Source organism: Leptonotus elevatus, chromosome 20, assembly GCF_054856555.1.
Source record: "Leptonotus elevatus isolate MCC_2025b chromosome 20, RoL_Lele_1.0, whole genome shotgun sequence".
NCBI classification, from domain to species: Eukaryota; Metazoa; Chordata; class Actinopteri; order Syngnathiformes; family Syngnathidae; genus Leptonotus; species Leptonotus elevatus.
Window position 1 is genome coordinate 16587774 of NC_141258.1, and position 14590 is coordinate 16602363.

Genomic DNA, 14590 nt, shown 5'->3' on the forward strand with positions numbered 1-14590 from the left:
ATATTGACGGAAGGTCCCTCAATGACTGATGCCCATGTTGTTGACAATTAATGATTGATGAGAAAATTTGACAAACTCAGCATTGCCGGAAGTGGATTTTTTGGGGGGCTGTGCCATCATCGATAACTGGGTCAGTACTAAAGGATCTGGACTGACAAATGACGGAAACATTGATGATGGACGTCCGCTTCTGTAATATTTCTCAAGTACAGTGGTACCTCAACTTTCAAACTTAATTGGTTTTGTGACCTCGTTTGTAAGTTGAAACATTCTTATATCAAAGTAACTTTTCCCATAGACACAGTACAAAAGTTTGGACACACTTTCTTATTCAATGCATTTGCTTTATTCTCATGGCTGGTTACTTTGTAGATTCTCACTGAATGCATCAAAACTGTATAATAACTGATGTGGAGTTATGTGCTGAACAAAAAAAAAGGTGAAATAACGGAAAACATGTTTTATATTATAGATTTTTCAAAATAGCCATCCTTTGCTCTGGTTACTTTTCTGCATACTTTTGGCATTCTTACGTCTGGGAACTCCTTAAAGACTGTTGGAAAACACTTTCAGGTGACTACCTTTTGAAGCTCATCGAGAGAATGCCAAGAATGTGCAAAAAAGTAATCAGAGAAAAGGGTGGCTATTTAATTAGGTATTTATTTTATATTTTTCACCTTTTTTTTGTTAAGTAAATAATTCCAAATGTGTTTGATAGTTGTCATAGTTTTGATGCCTTCAGTGAGAATCTACAAAGTCCTGAAAAAAAAGCATAGTATTGGATGAGGTGTGTCCAAACATTTGGTGTGTGTGTATATATATATATATATATATATATATGTATTTATATATATATGTATATATGTGTATGTATATATGTATATATGTATATATATATATGTGTATGTATATATGTATATATATGTATATATATATATATATGTGTATGTACATATATATATATATATGTGTATGTGTATATATATATATATATATATATGTATATATATATATGTATATATATATATGTATATATATATGTGTATGTATGTGTATGTATATATATACATATATATACACACACTCACCAAAAGTGCCAAAATTAAATAAATAAATACACCAATAAATAATTAAATACATGTGTCGTGAAATAATTAAATGTGTCATTTGGCATTTACAGTGACTTGGAGCGTTGGAATAATCTTCCCATTTCTCTAATAGGACGAATAGCCACCATTAAAATGAAAGTTTTATAAATTAATAAATATTTTTTTCTCAATGATTCCATTCAAACCTACGTCTAACTGGTTCCAGTTGTTGGACTCAGCCGTTTTACTGGAATAAAAAAAAGCAAAGATTAGTCTATCTGCTCTCAGAAAAGTAAATCCAAAGGAGGTCTAGAGGCACCAAATTGTATGCACTACTATATAGCTAACCAGCTACAATATATCATTATATGGGCACAACCCAACATAGATACTAACTGTTGGCTGGAACTACAACAGAAGGATTGTAATAACCTCAGACTTTAAGATTTACTCTTTATTACAACATCTATTAAGCGACACAATTGTTTTAAAAACCCAATGATTTCCGCCACCCTGACCTCCTGGTGGAAGGCACTAGAAATTACAAAAGCCCAATTGGAGCCCTGCCGGCTTTCTCCCATATGGCATAACCCAGACTTTTAACTTCACAACCAATCGTTTTATTTAGGTGTGTGGGAGCAGAAAGGAATTACACATCTCCACCATATTTTCTCAGATAATATGTTTATATCATATACATCCTTTCTCCAAAAATACAAAATAAAAAACTGACATTTTTCACATTATTTGCAAGTAAAAAATATGATAAAGAAACAAATTCCAACACTTCGGGGTACGCTCCAACTGCCTGTTTTAGCCAAAGATATTACAAAGTTTTCTCCGACATTAACAAAAAAACTCTCAAAAATATATAAGTTACTTTCATATACTGATAAAATGTATTTACCCATCTCGAAATGGGAGACAGACTTGTTTATAGCTCCGGAATCTGACTTTTGGATTCATGTTTTTGAAAATGTATTTAAAATGACAAAACACACAAATTTACAACTATCCAATATAAAATTATTCATAGAACATACAGTACTCAATATATGATGAAGAAAATGGGACTCTCAGACTCCGACATTTGTCTCCAGTGTTTACAAAACACTACAGACACTTATTTTCATGCTTTATGGTTATGCACTTCGGTTATGTATTTCTGGACTAAAGTCTTAGAAAAACTTTCCGCTATCTTGGACTGTAGGATACCTTTATCTCCAAACTTGTTTTTGCCAGGTGACCTAACAACAACTGACTTACCGCGTAAACAATTTCAATCTACACTTGTACCCCTTACCATCGCTAAAAAATTAATTCTTGTTAGCTGAAAAAATAAACAAACTCTGAATATCGACCAATAGTCTAACCTCCTCATAAATCACATTTTAATGGAAAACATATCCCATAACTGCCTCGAGTAAAAAGCAAATATCAAAATATATGCAAACATGGTCTACGTATATAGAATCTTTTAATCTAAATCTGTTTACTTAATTCTGCCTGTTAGCGAGAGCCACCACATCGTGATAACTTATATTGCTGTTTTTGTATTTGGCAATTTGTAACTAATGGTTGGATCGAGCAGACCACATCAAATGACACCTAACAGTCACCAACTCCTCAAAATTCACCTCCAATGGGCACTACGGGTTAATATTCGGAATCACTGCATGCCAGTGGGTTAACTTTATAGGTGATGTCCCCCCTGGCTGAGCGTGGGCAGCTCTGCCCCTCTGTTGGCTGCTGGGTGGCGGCTGCGTCTTGGCCGTTCCCTGGGTCTTTTGGGGGGTGTTGCGTTGTGGTGCTCTCCCTGGTGTCCGGGGCGGCGCTCCGTGCCCGGCGACGCGGACCGGGGCGGGTGGGCCTCCGGGGTGCCACGTGGTTTCCTCTCCCCTCCCCCTTCCTCCCCCTTACCGCCTCTCCCTCCTCGCCTCTCCCCGCCCGTCCTCCGCCTCCCTGTCCCTTCTCCCTCGTCACCCTTCCGCCTCCTACCCCCTCTCTCTGCTGCCCTGCCACCGCCTCTTGCCCTTCTTGTCGTCTCCTCCCCCGTCCCCTGGGGGTTTTGGGGGTGTGGGGGCTGGGTTGTGGTGGGTGGCGGGTTGGGGGCGGGGGGGGGGGGGGGTCATGGGGGGAGCGGGGGCTTTGGGCCGGTGGGGTGCCTGGCGGGTCTGTCTTGACCCGTTCTGCTGCGTTGGGCTTGAGGCGCGGGCCGTGTTGGGGTGGGGGGCGCTCCTGGCTCCTAGGATTGCTCTCCGGAAGGCCCGGAAGGGTTGTGCTTGCTCTGTCCTGGCCGGGGTCGACGGCTCCCCTCTTTGGTGGAGGTTTTCATGCATGCCAGATCCCCCACACCAGCATCTACCGAAATTCAAACACAATCTGCTTCTTACTCTGGTCGTTGAATCGGTGGAGGCTGATGTCGATGGATATTACTCTGCTTTATCTATCCTTCCTTCCTTTCCTCAGTCTTTCCTTTGGTCTAATTTGTTGGAATTTAGATGTTTCTGGGGTTGGCGAAAGATTCTGGTTGGTAACCCGGTGGGTAGTAGGTGATGTCCTGCTGGTGCTGGAGTTCACGTTTCTTTCTTTTCTTTGATCCTTCCTCGGGTCTCCTGACAACCTCACCCAAAAAAAAAAAAAAGAGAGAGAGCAATGATGATGACATGTCGAATCGGTTAGATTACCGAATGAACAATACTGAGCTCTCTCTAGAAAAAATAAATAAATAAAAATAAATGTGTTATTAAATAAACCAATAATTAAATAAATGTGTCATGAAATAATAAAATGTCATTTATTAATTAAATATTGAATTAAATAAACCAATAATTAAATAAACGTGTCATTAATTAAATTACCTACCTACATACATATATATATATATATATAATTTCATGGATTTATTTTAATGTCAAAGTTAGTGGGCTCAAATCTTGTTTAATCGACTGCTTTGGCCTGAAAAGGTTAGAAACATGGTGGCTACGGTGATAGATTTTTTTTTTCTGATATATAGTGATCGAGGCTTGTTATTGTGCAAAACCAACATGTAAAAAAAAACAAGCTTTCTACTATTTCGCTAAAGTACAGTTTTGAATTGTAGGTGTTTCCATTGAAGAGTGATTGACAGATAAAATAAATTCATGAAACGCCGCAACACAGTGACCATGAAATAATTAATTAAATAGATACATAATTTTATATATATATATATATACAAATAATCATAGTAATTTCATTAATTAATGACACATTTAATAACACATTGATTTATTTAATTCCATATGTAATTAATAAATGAAACATTTAATGAATTAATGACACATTTATTTAATTATTTAATGGTGTATTCATTTATTTAATTTTGGCACTTTTGGTTCTCCATACACTTGGCTCACTTGGTTTGGTTTGCTCTGCCTGACGCTATTGCGCTTCCTTTAAAGTGCGCCCCTTGTGATCTGATGGATAAAGACGCACCTTTGTATTAGCCGCAGGGTCGAATGCAAGTGAAAAAAGTAGCGGCTTATAGTCCAGAAATTACTGTAATCTAATGTGTGTCGTATTTAGCATGTTTAGGTTTGATTTATGTTGGTCTATGTTTTTTTTGTTTTTGTAACAAACAGTTACTTTTGGTTGTGTATAAAATAATGACATCCAGGGCAATTCCGTGTACAAGTTGCATTGCTCATCTGAAGATTGCTTGTGAAATTAACAATTTATATGTTTTGATTGTGGTTGACTGATTAATTGGTCTGACATTGCTCATTTTTGTACTTAAATCTAAGATCATCTTGCCCATTAAACCCCTTTGCTTCCTGATCTGGCCCGCGGGCCGTACATTTGACACCCCTGCTCTAAGATGTCCATATGTTTAAATGTAAAAAAAGAATGGTTCTTAAAAAGGATAAAATGGATTATTGAATGTATTAACAATAATGTATAACATGTTGTATGTTTGTAACAGCCACTAGAAGTGGATTCACAAAATCGGGATAACCCTCAGTCTTTTAAAGATAAAAGGCAGTACTTCAACAATACTGGTGAGTCGACTGATTAAAAGAATTAGAGCATTTTTATATAATCAATGGGGATCGCCAAACTGATATAAAATGATCATCAAACTCAAAGTAAGCTTCAAATGTAACTTTGGTTTCCTGACATATCACTCTCAAACTCAAGGTGAATCCAATACCCAGGTGCCTCCTTCTACCCCATTCAAACAGCAACAGCCTGTACCATCAGCACGTCCATCTCCTCCTCCTGTAGCACCTAAACCAAAGGGTAAGAACACAAATCACATGGAATATATAGATCCATGTACGTTTAAAAACCCTTAGATTTATACATGATTAAAACAGGAGTTTTGCTGTTTTTGAAAAAAGGAAGAGTTCACACACACCCCGTGCGGCCTTGCGCTGACCTGTTAGCTTGGGATTCAAGAGCATTTCTGGACAAACTCGGTCCTCAAGGACCGGCGTCCTGCAGGTTTTGGAGGTTTCCCTGCTGCAACGCAGCTTATTCCAATCAACAGGATTGTTACCAAGCTTATGCAGAGCTTGCTGATGAGCTGATCATATATCAGCTGTGTTGGAGAAAGGAAACTTCCAAAACCTGCAGGACTCCGGCCCTCGAGGACCGAGTGTGCCCACCCCTACTCTAGCATTTAAAAAAACTAAACAACAACAACGTATAAATATGTTTTGGGGAGTGAAGGACAAAGTATTGAAAAGCAAATTTATACGTTTTTGGGTTTGAATGAGTTAAACTTTTGGTCGATAAATGTATTGCTCCAGCGACACTTTATTACCGATAAATCATGCTACCAATGTAGCAGCCATGGCTAACGTTGGCTTGTTTACACTGCTAATGCTAGCTTAATATTGCTAGTAGCACTGCTGTTTTGTTAAAGCTATAACTATATATCACAACTATTCACTTTCATAACTGGATGCCATTATGAGTAGTTATGTTTGAGAATTGCGCTTGTGCACCCCAGTGATGTAGGCTTGTGAGCATGGGGGTAAGAAGTGAGGCTAAAAACTGCAAAACTCTCTCTTTCATTGGATTACTGGACGGTTTTATCTTTCATTCCTGTTATGGATGAAAACACGCTATTCATTTTGTATTTTCAATGAAGACAAAGAAGTTAACCATGTTTTAATTTAGATTTAATTGTTGTTTCTTAGCTGCCGTAGTAAAGAAGAGTCCTGATCCTTACAGCAAAACAGAAAGTCCAACCACAACTCCTGTCTCTGAACCAACCTCCAACATTCGGGAAATCATCAAAAAGTTCAACAGTCGACCTCCTCCAGAACCCAAAAACTTTGAGCCTATTAGGTATGAAAAAAATTATGCTATTTTACTGGAATTTATGAAATGAAGAAATAATAGGCCTGCCTGCAGACACAAGTTTAATTATTTCTTTTTATTCTAAGAGCAAAGCCATTTTTTAAAGTTATTAGAACATGGTGCTATAACAACGTATGAATGATCTAGTTCTAGTTAACAGGAGACAGTTTGTCCAGTAGTGCATTCCTTTTGTCTATGTCGAGGCTACTGTCAGTGTACTGTCAGTAAAGAAGTGGCTGTTCTAAAAGTCACTAGAAGTCGCTAAATGATGTCATTAACAAATATGCATAATTGCAATTTGCATGTAATTGTAATGAACGCTGTGGGAGAGAGGAATAAGGTAGCAGGAGATCCAAAGAGTGAGTAAAAAACACCCTAAATTACCTGACACGTCAGAGTCTCCAGGACACCTGAAAAAAAACTAGATTTGTCGCTAGTTACCACTTTGACAATTTTTTGGGGAAAATCGCTAGATTTAGCGAGAAAATCTCCAAGTTGGCAACACTGGCTACTGTATGTGTGATGTACACTTTGGGCCCCGGAGCGGAGCGGGGGGATATAATTTCCCTCTGCTCCATCTCACCTGCTCCCAATTTTAATGCACCACACACACACACTTGTATATACACAACGCGGGGTCACATCCACGGTGTAGGTGTAGAGTTCGGCAGTCGGTGAGCTGGCAAACTCAGTAACAGGGTTAGCTTTCACTAGGTACGCTGGCATGACGACCAGCGGGGGTGGGGGGATAGTGGGGGCTTTGGGCCGGTGGGGTGCCTGGCGGGCCTGCTGCGTTTTGCTTGGGGCGCGGGCCGTGTTGTGCCTTGGCGCTGTCGTGGCCAGGGGGGCCCTGGGGGGTTGTGCTTGCTCTGTCCTGGCCGAGGTCGACGGCTCCCCTCTTTGGTGGAGGTTTTCATGCATGCCAGATCCAACACACCAGCATCTATCGAAATTCAAACACAATCTGCTTCTTCCTCTGGTTGTTGAATCGGTGGAGGCTGATGTCTGTGGATCTCACTCTGCTTCATCTATCCGTCCTTCCTTTCCTCAGTCTTTCCTTTGGTCTCTTGAGGTCTCCCTAATTTGTTGGATTTTAGATGTTTCTGGGGTTGGTGAAAGATTCTGGTTGGTAACCCGGTGGGTAGTAGGTGATGTCTGGTCGGTGCTGGATTTCACTTTCCTTTCTTTTCTTTGATCCTTCTTCGGGTCTCCTGACAACCTCACGACTCTAGCTGGATTCTGAAGTATTTGGTTTAGGTGAACGGTATGGGATTTTTAATAAGTTTTAGGTGAATTAATGAGTACACACTCACACGCACGCACACAAACACCCGTGTACGCACATACTCACGCACATAAAAAAAAAAAAAAAAAGAGAGAAAGAGCAATGATGATGACATGTCAAGTCGGTAAGATTACCGAATGAACAATACTGAGCTCTCTCTCAGAAATTAAATAAATAAAAAATAACACTTTGGGCCAAATCCATAAAGAATGCATGTCATGTGACCAGCAGTTGACCAATCACAGCGTCTATGCTTTAGTCGGTTTAATTTCTTGTTAATCACTTCACAGAGCTCCTATAAGGCAATTTATGAAGAAGATAGATCCCAAACAGGAAGCTCTTGCCAAACTCAGAAACAAAGCACCAGTGCCGCAACAAAAGGTAAGAAAAGATCAATTGCAACGTCAAGGAAAATTTGAAATATTTAACACTGACTCCTCACTGATTGCAGAAACAGTGGGTGACTTCTCCACCAAAGGAAGATCAATCTCCCACACACAGTCCATCCCCACAGTCTTCTCCTCCCTCTACCATTGGCCCTCGTGTTATCTCCAATAATATGAGGCAGAAGCAGCGCTCCCTGGAAGACTTGTTTGGCTCACAGCGCAATCGACATGTTTTACCACCTCCTCCTGACTTCCCTCCACCTCCTGTACTTCACAACATCCCCGATCCACCAACCACGCTTGCGCCATCTCTTAGTAAGTCTATCATAATGTTAAAACTATTAGTCCCAAAGCATACATTCTCTACCAGGAACATGAAATGAAAACTTTTATCAGACCTGATTTAATAGTAGACAGTTACAAAAAAGCAACCCTAAAGAATGGCTGCGTCCGAACGTCCACCCTTATCCCCTAATTCCTCATTTAGTATGTAGCCCTGTGCTATATAGTGGCCTAATATATAGTGCCCTCATTCTTTTTGACGCTTCCTAGAGCAAGCTCATTACTTGCTCCTCCCCTCACATAGCACATGACCTACATATTTTCAACTAAAAATAATTAATTATTTCCGTAGTTTATAATTAATGTATCGCTTTGATTCTCGTGCTTGCGCTGTTGCTCACTCCGTTTTTTTTCATACTCGCAATGCATGTGGTCTATATCAACTAGTTGAATGATCATCGATGTTCACTACTTTTCAAAGTGTGTTAAGGGTAATTAAAAATGCACTATTTTTTTTTCCTATAAGACATCCATAGAGTAGTGCACTATGGGGAGAAGTGTGCATCTCCCTCGTTCTGCTTCAACGTTCACATGGGCAACAACAGTGAGACATGGAGGAGCGGGATTAGGAGGCGTATCCGTCAAAAAGGCGTATCCGTAAAAAACGAAGGCGTATGTGTGATAAACGTTTCGTATCCGTAGAAAACTAAGGTGTATCCGTGATAAACGTTTCGTATCCATGATAAATGATTCATATTCGTAATAATAATGTTTCATGTGTTTGCGTGTCAAAAATGTGTGTGTGTGATTCTTTTTCTTGTGACTACGACTCCTCGGTTGTGAATTCGCCTCCACCGCTGAGGATACGAATCTAGAACATGCAAATTATGATGATGTCACAGGCAGGTCACAGGCAGGTCACAGGGGAAACTAATCGATCCTCCACCTGCGCATGCGCCAAGAAGTTATTTTTTTCGTTTTTGTTTTTTGCATGCGCCAAGAAGATAGAAAATCACAGAAATGGCGGACGTGCGCGGTTTGGACGGAGCTTCTTACAACTCAGGTCAAGCGTCATCGCAGTAGGTAATGCTAACAACGTCAGTATCCAATTTATTTTATAGAAATATATACAAGGTGTCCATAAAGTCTCTTTACCATTTAATTTTTTTTTTATAAATGCAATTGATTAGATATTTTATTCAGATTTGTTCTATTGTATTCAGTGTTTATTAAAGTTTTTTATGTATATATATATATATTTTTAAATAATAAAATAAAATGAAAAGTGTCATTGCAGAAGGTAACGTTAACAACGTCAGTATCCAATTTATTTTATAGAAATGTTTATTACTATTATTATTATTATTTTAAATAATAAAATAAAATAAAAAAGTGTCATTGCAGCAGGTAACGTTAACGTTAGTGTCCAAATTCTTTTTTATTTTATTTTATTATTATTATTTTAAAATACACATTTTACGCACTAGTTTCCCCTGTGACCTGCCTGTGACGTCATCGTGACTTGCATGTTCTAAATTCATATCCGCAGCACAACCGAGGAGTCGTATCCACAAGAAAAAAATCCACACGCACAATTTTGATTCATACTCACAAGAAAAAATTCTCACACACATTTATTTGACACACGAACATACGAAACATTACTATTACAAATACGAATCGCTTATCTTTTTCACTCGAGTCACTCAACTCAACATCTCGTCTGCCTACAGTGACATGCCCCCCCGCCACCCGCAGCTCTGCGATTGGCTGGAGAGTAAACAACTGTATGTACACTCTGAAACGTCCCGCTGTTGGCAAAACAAACACAAAATGGCAAAATACAGGCTTGGGGGGTGGGGGTTGAGGACAAAATCCCTACCACATATTAACAGAAGCCCAGAGGTGAAGATTGAGAAGGAGTTCATGTGTATTCATCATCTACTGCTTATTTCATCAAAACCTTGGACGGTGCCTTTAAACATTGTGTTTTAGCTCTAGTGCATTTCTCTTGCGTAGTTTTGACATGGACGTTTCTGCTGCGTAGTGACTGGAATCCCCTAAGTTGAGGCTTTCCAAATAAGGGGCGGTCATTAATCTAGCGTTATTTATATATATATATATAAATAATAATAATATATATATATATATATATTATTGTTGTTCTGATACCGTTTTTTGGCCCCCAATTCCGATACCCAGCTTTGCAGTATCGGCCGATGCCGATAACCATACCGATACCTAAGGGTTTTTTTCTCAGCATGAAAAACTTTCCTGCCATTGGTACAGAGCATTCAAGGGCCAATAGGATATCTTGGCGGGTGGCGGGTGGATCGGAGCGTGGGAATATAATTTCCCTCGGCTCCGGTTCACCTGCTCCTAATTTTAATGCACCACACACACACACACACACACACACACACACACACACACACACACACACACACACACACACACACACACACACACACACACACACACCACACACACACACTTGTATATACACTGGGTGGGGTCACATTCACGGTTTAGGGGTAGAGTTCGCCAGTCGGCGAGCTGGCGGACTCAGTAACAGGGGTTAACTTTCACAAAGAACGCTGGGGTGACGACCGGGGCCTTTCCGCGCCTGGCCTGGGGTTCGGTGGTGTCGGCCGTCCTCCGGTGCCCCCATCTCCCCTTCTGCCCCCGGTGTTCCGTCCCTCCACGCGGCGGGCGGTGGGGTGGGCGCGGCTGTCCTCGCCGCTCTGCTGTCTGGCCCCTCTTCGGCGCCGGTGCCTGGGTGCGGGGGGTCCCCGGGGGCTGGGGGTCGGGGGTTGGGGGGCTGCCGGTTGGTCGTGGTGGGGGGGCGGCTTTGTTGAGGGGTGGGGTGGGGTAGGGTTGTGGGCCGGTGGGGTTTCTGGCAGGCCTGCAGTGCCCCGTCCTGCTGCGTTGGGTCGGGGGCGCGGGCTGTGTTGGGGTGGGAGGCGCTCCTGCTCCTGGGTTTGCTCTCCGGCCGGTGGCCCTGGCGGGGCCCGGGGGTCATCCTTTGGCGCTGCCGCGGCCTGGGGGGCCCTGAGGTTTTGCGCTTGCTCTGTCCTGGCAGGGGTCGACGGCTCCCCTCTTTGGTGGAGATTTTCATGCTGGGGGTCGGGGGCTTCCGGTTGGTCGGGGTGGGGTCGGGGGGGGGGGGTGTCTGGGGGCGGCTGGGCCTGGGTTGGGATGGATGGAGGGTGGGGGGGAGCGGGGGCTGTGGACCGGTGGGGTGCCTGGCGGGCCTGCAGTGCCCCGTCCTGCTGCATTGGGTTGGGGGCGCGGGCCGTGTTGGGGTAGGGGGCGCTCCTGCTCCTGGGTTTGCTCTCCGGCCGGTGGCCCTGGCGGGGCCCGGGGGTTGTCCTTTGGCGCTGCCGCGGCCTGGGGGGCCCTGAGGTTTTGCGCTTGCTCTGTCCTGGCAGGGGTCGACGGCTCCCCTCTTTGGTGGAGATTTTCATGCATGCCAGATCCACCACACCAGCATCTATCGAAACTCAGACACAGTCTGCTTCCTCCTCAGGTCATTGAATCGATGGAGGCTGGTGTCTGTGGATCTCACTCGGCTTCGTCTGTCCTTCCTTCCTTTCCTCAGTCTCTCCTTCGGTCTCCCTGATTTTTTATTTTTTGGGGGATTTGTTGGAATTTAGATGTTTCTGGGGTTGGGGAAGAATTCTGGTGGTTGGCCCGGTGGGTGGTGTCTGGTCGGTGCTGGATTTCACTTTCCTTTGTTTTCTTTGGTCCCCTCGGGTCTCCTGACGGCGGTGTTCGGTTTAGGTATGGGATTTTTTTCTAATAGGTTTTTGGTGAGCTAACAAATACACGCACGCACGCACGCACATACACATACTCACCCACATACAAAAAATAAATTAAAAAAAAAAAAAAACGCAATGATGATGACATTACCGAATGAACAATACTGAGCTCTTTAAAAAAAAGAATATCTTGGCTCGGCATGCAATAAACATGTCACACATCAGTGAATGTTGTGCACGAGCTAGATACAAGATGCTGCATCCAAAGTCCTATATTAGCATCGGAATTAATGGTATTGGCATGTTACTTGTTAGTACTCACCGATACCGATACCACCGTTTTAATGCAGTATCTGGGCCTCTGCAGATACCAGTATTGGTATCGGAACAACACTAATATCTATACCTATATCTATCTATCTATCTATCTATCTATCTATCTATCTATCTATCTATCTATCTATCTATCTATCTATCTATCTATCTATCTATCTATCTATCTATCTATCTATCTATCTATCTATCTATATATATATATACACACACATATATATATACACATATTTACGAGTACGAATCTCAACATGCAAATTTGGATGACGTCACGCCTGGATACAGCCAAGTCACAAGGGAAACTAGTCGAGCTGCGATTCTTCCACCCATGCATGCGTCAAATAAAGTCCATAGACAGCGAACGCTAGCGACCGGGATGGACGGAGCTTCGCACAGCTCAGAGGAAACGTCATCACAGCAGGTAAAGTAAACAACGTCAACGTGAATATCCAATTCATTAGCAATTTATTTTTACAAATATGTACTTTTTCAAATAATATATGGCTTTAGACTTGCAGGTTTACGGCTATCGCTTGCAAGGCAGTGAAGTGTCTGTTACTGCTAGCATTACTCACGTCGCTGACTCGCTAGTGATAATTAGCACCATTTATATATTTACATGTTATTATTTCAATCCTTTCTCCTTGAGCCAAGTTGGTGATTAGTTAATCTACATGTAAACCCCAGCATTTCTAAATATTTATGTATACAAATTTATGATTGATATTTCTACCGTAGGTCAACACAACACACTGTTGTGCAGCAGGACAAAGCACACAAGTTACTAGCTAAAGCATACTGTATATCAAACGTGACTATGTATGATTTCCATTATGTCTCCCAGCAGGTAATCAATGGCACACACACAGCACCTGTCAACGTGACAAGCAGGGCATTAGGTACTGCATTTATTAAGTATCACAATGTTCACAATGGTAACACTGTGAGTAAAAATATTAATTTCAATACCACCCGACACTGAATAGTGGTGGCAAGAACACCCCGTGTCCACAACATAGCCAGGACTCCTGAAGGTACACACTTTACAATGTAATGTTGGTCTGCTGTGGTATGGGTTGTACGTTAGATATGTGATTTATGCAATTTATTTCTCTCTCCCACTAGACACAGGAAGCAACACAGTCTCATCCATACTACTTTCGGGACCCCACAGGGTAACAATTTGATTATTGTAGTGATCACAATGGTGAGTGTTTAAAAAGAAAGGAAAAAGAAAAGAGGCATTTATTTGCCTTTTCTACTCCGCAGCCAGTTACCCCACAAAGTAATATTTGTGCATCGGCGATCGCAAGAGTGATTCATAAGTGTGAAAATTTTCAAATAAACAAACAATACTTGCACTCCTTAGAGATTTTTTTTTTCTTTCGGAAATCTGAATCCAAAAGCTGTTATAATAATGGAAGTATTTTTGCAGATGTCAGCAGCCGGCTTTCAAAAATAGCCAATCAAACAGTAAATGTAGATGACAAAGTTGAGATTTTCTGATAGCATGGCAAAGATGAAATTTAGATGTGTAATTTCACTTTTTTTTTTACCCAATAGTGAACTGTGGCTCCAGTGTCATCTCAAGGAACGGGACGCCTCAAAGTAGGTTTTTATTTGCTGTATTGATTACGTAAATAAAATTTGCAATTTACTTGAATCAAATTTGAAGGCAAAGCACTTTGCTAGTCAAAAATGTGTTTTCTAATGAGTTTAAAAGGAGTAATGAGTTACTTGTCAAGTCATGTAAAAATGTTCTTTTCCTGACCCAACAGAGATTCCTACCCCTCAATGTAAAAGACCATCTGTCTCAAAAACAGTCCCGACTCCACAAGGTACAGATTGTCTATAGAATTACAGTAATCTAGAAGTAATCACAACCACCTTGTTATCTTTGCATTGTGATATTTTATTGATTGTTAGACACGGTGAATGACTGGTTAGCACGTCCGCCTCACAGTGCAGAGGACATGAGATTGAGTCCGGGCTTCGACCTTCCTGGGTGGAGATTGCATGTTCTTCCCGTGCCTATGTGAGTTTCCTCCGGGTTCTCCAAAAACATGCATGGCAGATTAATCGAACACTCTAAATTGTCCCTAG

At 41.5% G+C, this 14590-nt stretch overlaps 1 protein-coding gene across 2 annotated transcripts in view; it reads left to right on the plus strand.

Annotated features, from left to right (window-relative positions):
- The window catches only part of myo15b (myosin XVB), a 98677-nt gene that overhangs the window by 38184 nt on the left and 45903 nt on the right, over window positions 1–14590 (plus strand). For both annotated transcript variants that reach the window (XM_086065237.1, XM_086065238.1), the window contains 5 exons: window positions 5053–5128; window positions 5268–5369; window positions 6275–6425; window positions 8013–8103; window positions 8174–8423. In XM_086065237.1, coding sequence (XP_085921363.1) covers window positions 5053–5128; window positions 5268–5369; window positions 6275–6425; window positions 8013–8103; window positions 8174–8423 — 670 coding nt within the window. The remainder of the gene's footprint in view (window positions 1–5052; window positions 5129–5267; window positions 5370–6274; window positions 6426–8012; window positions 8104–8173; window positions 8424–14590) is intronic.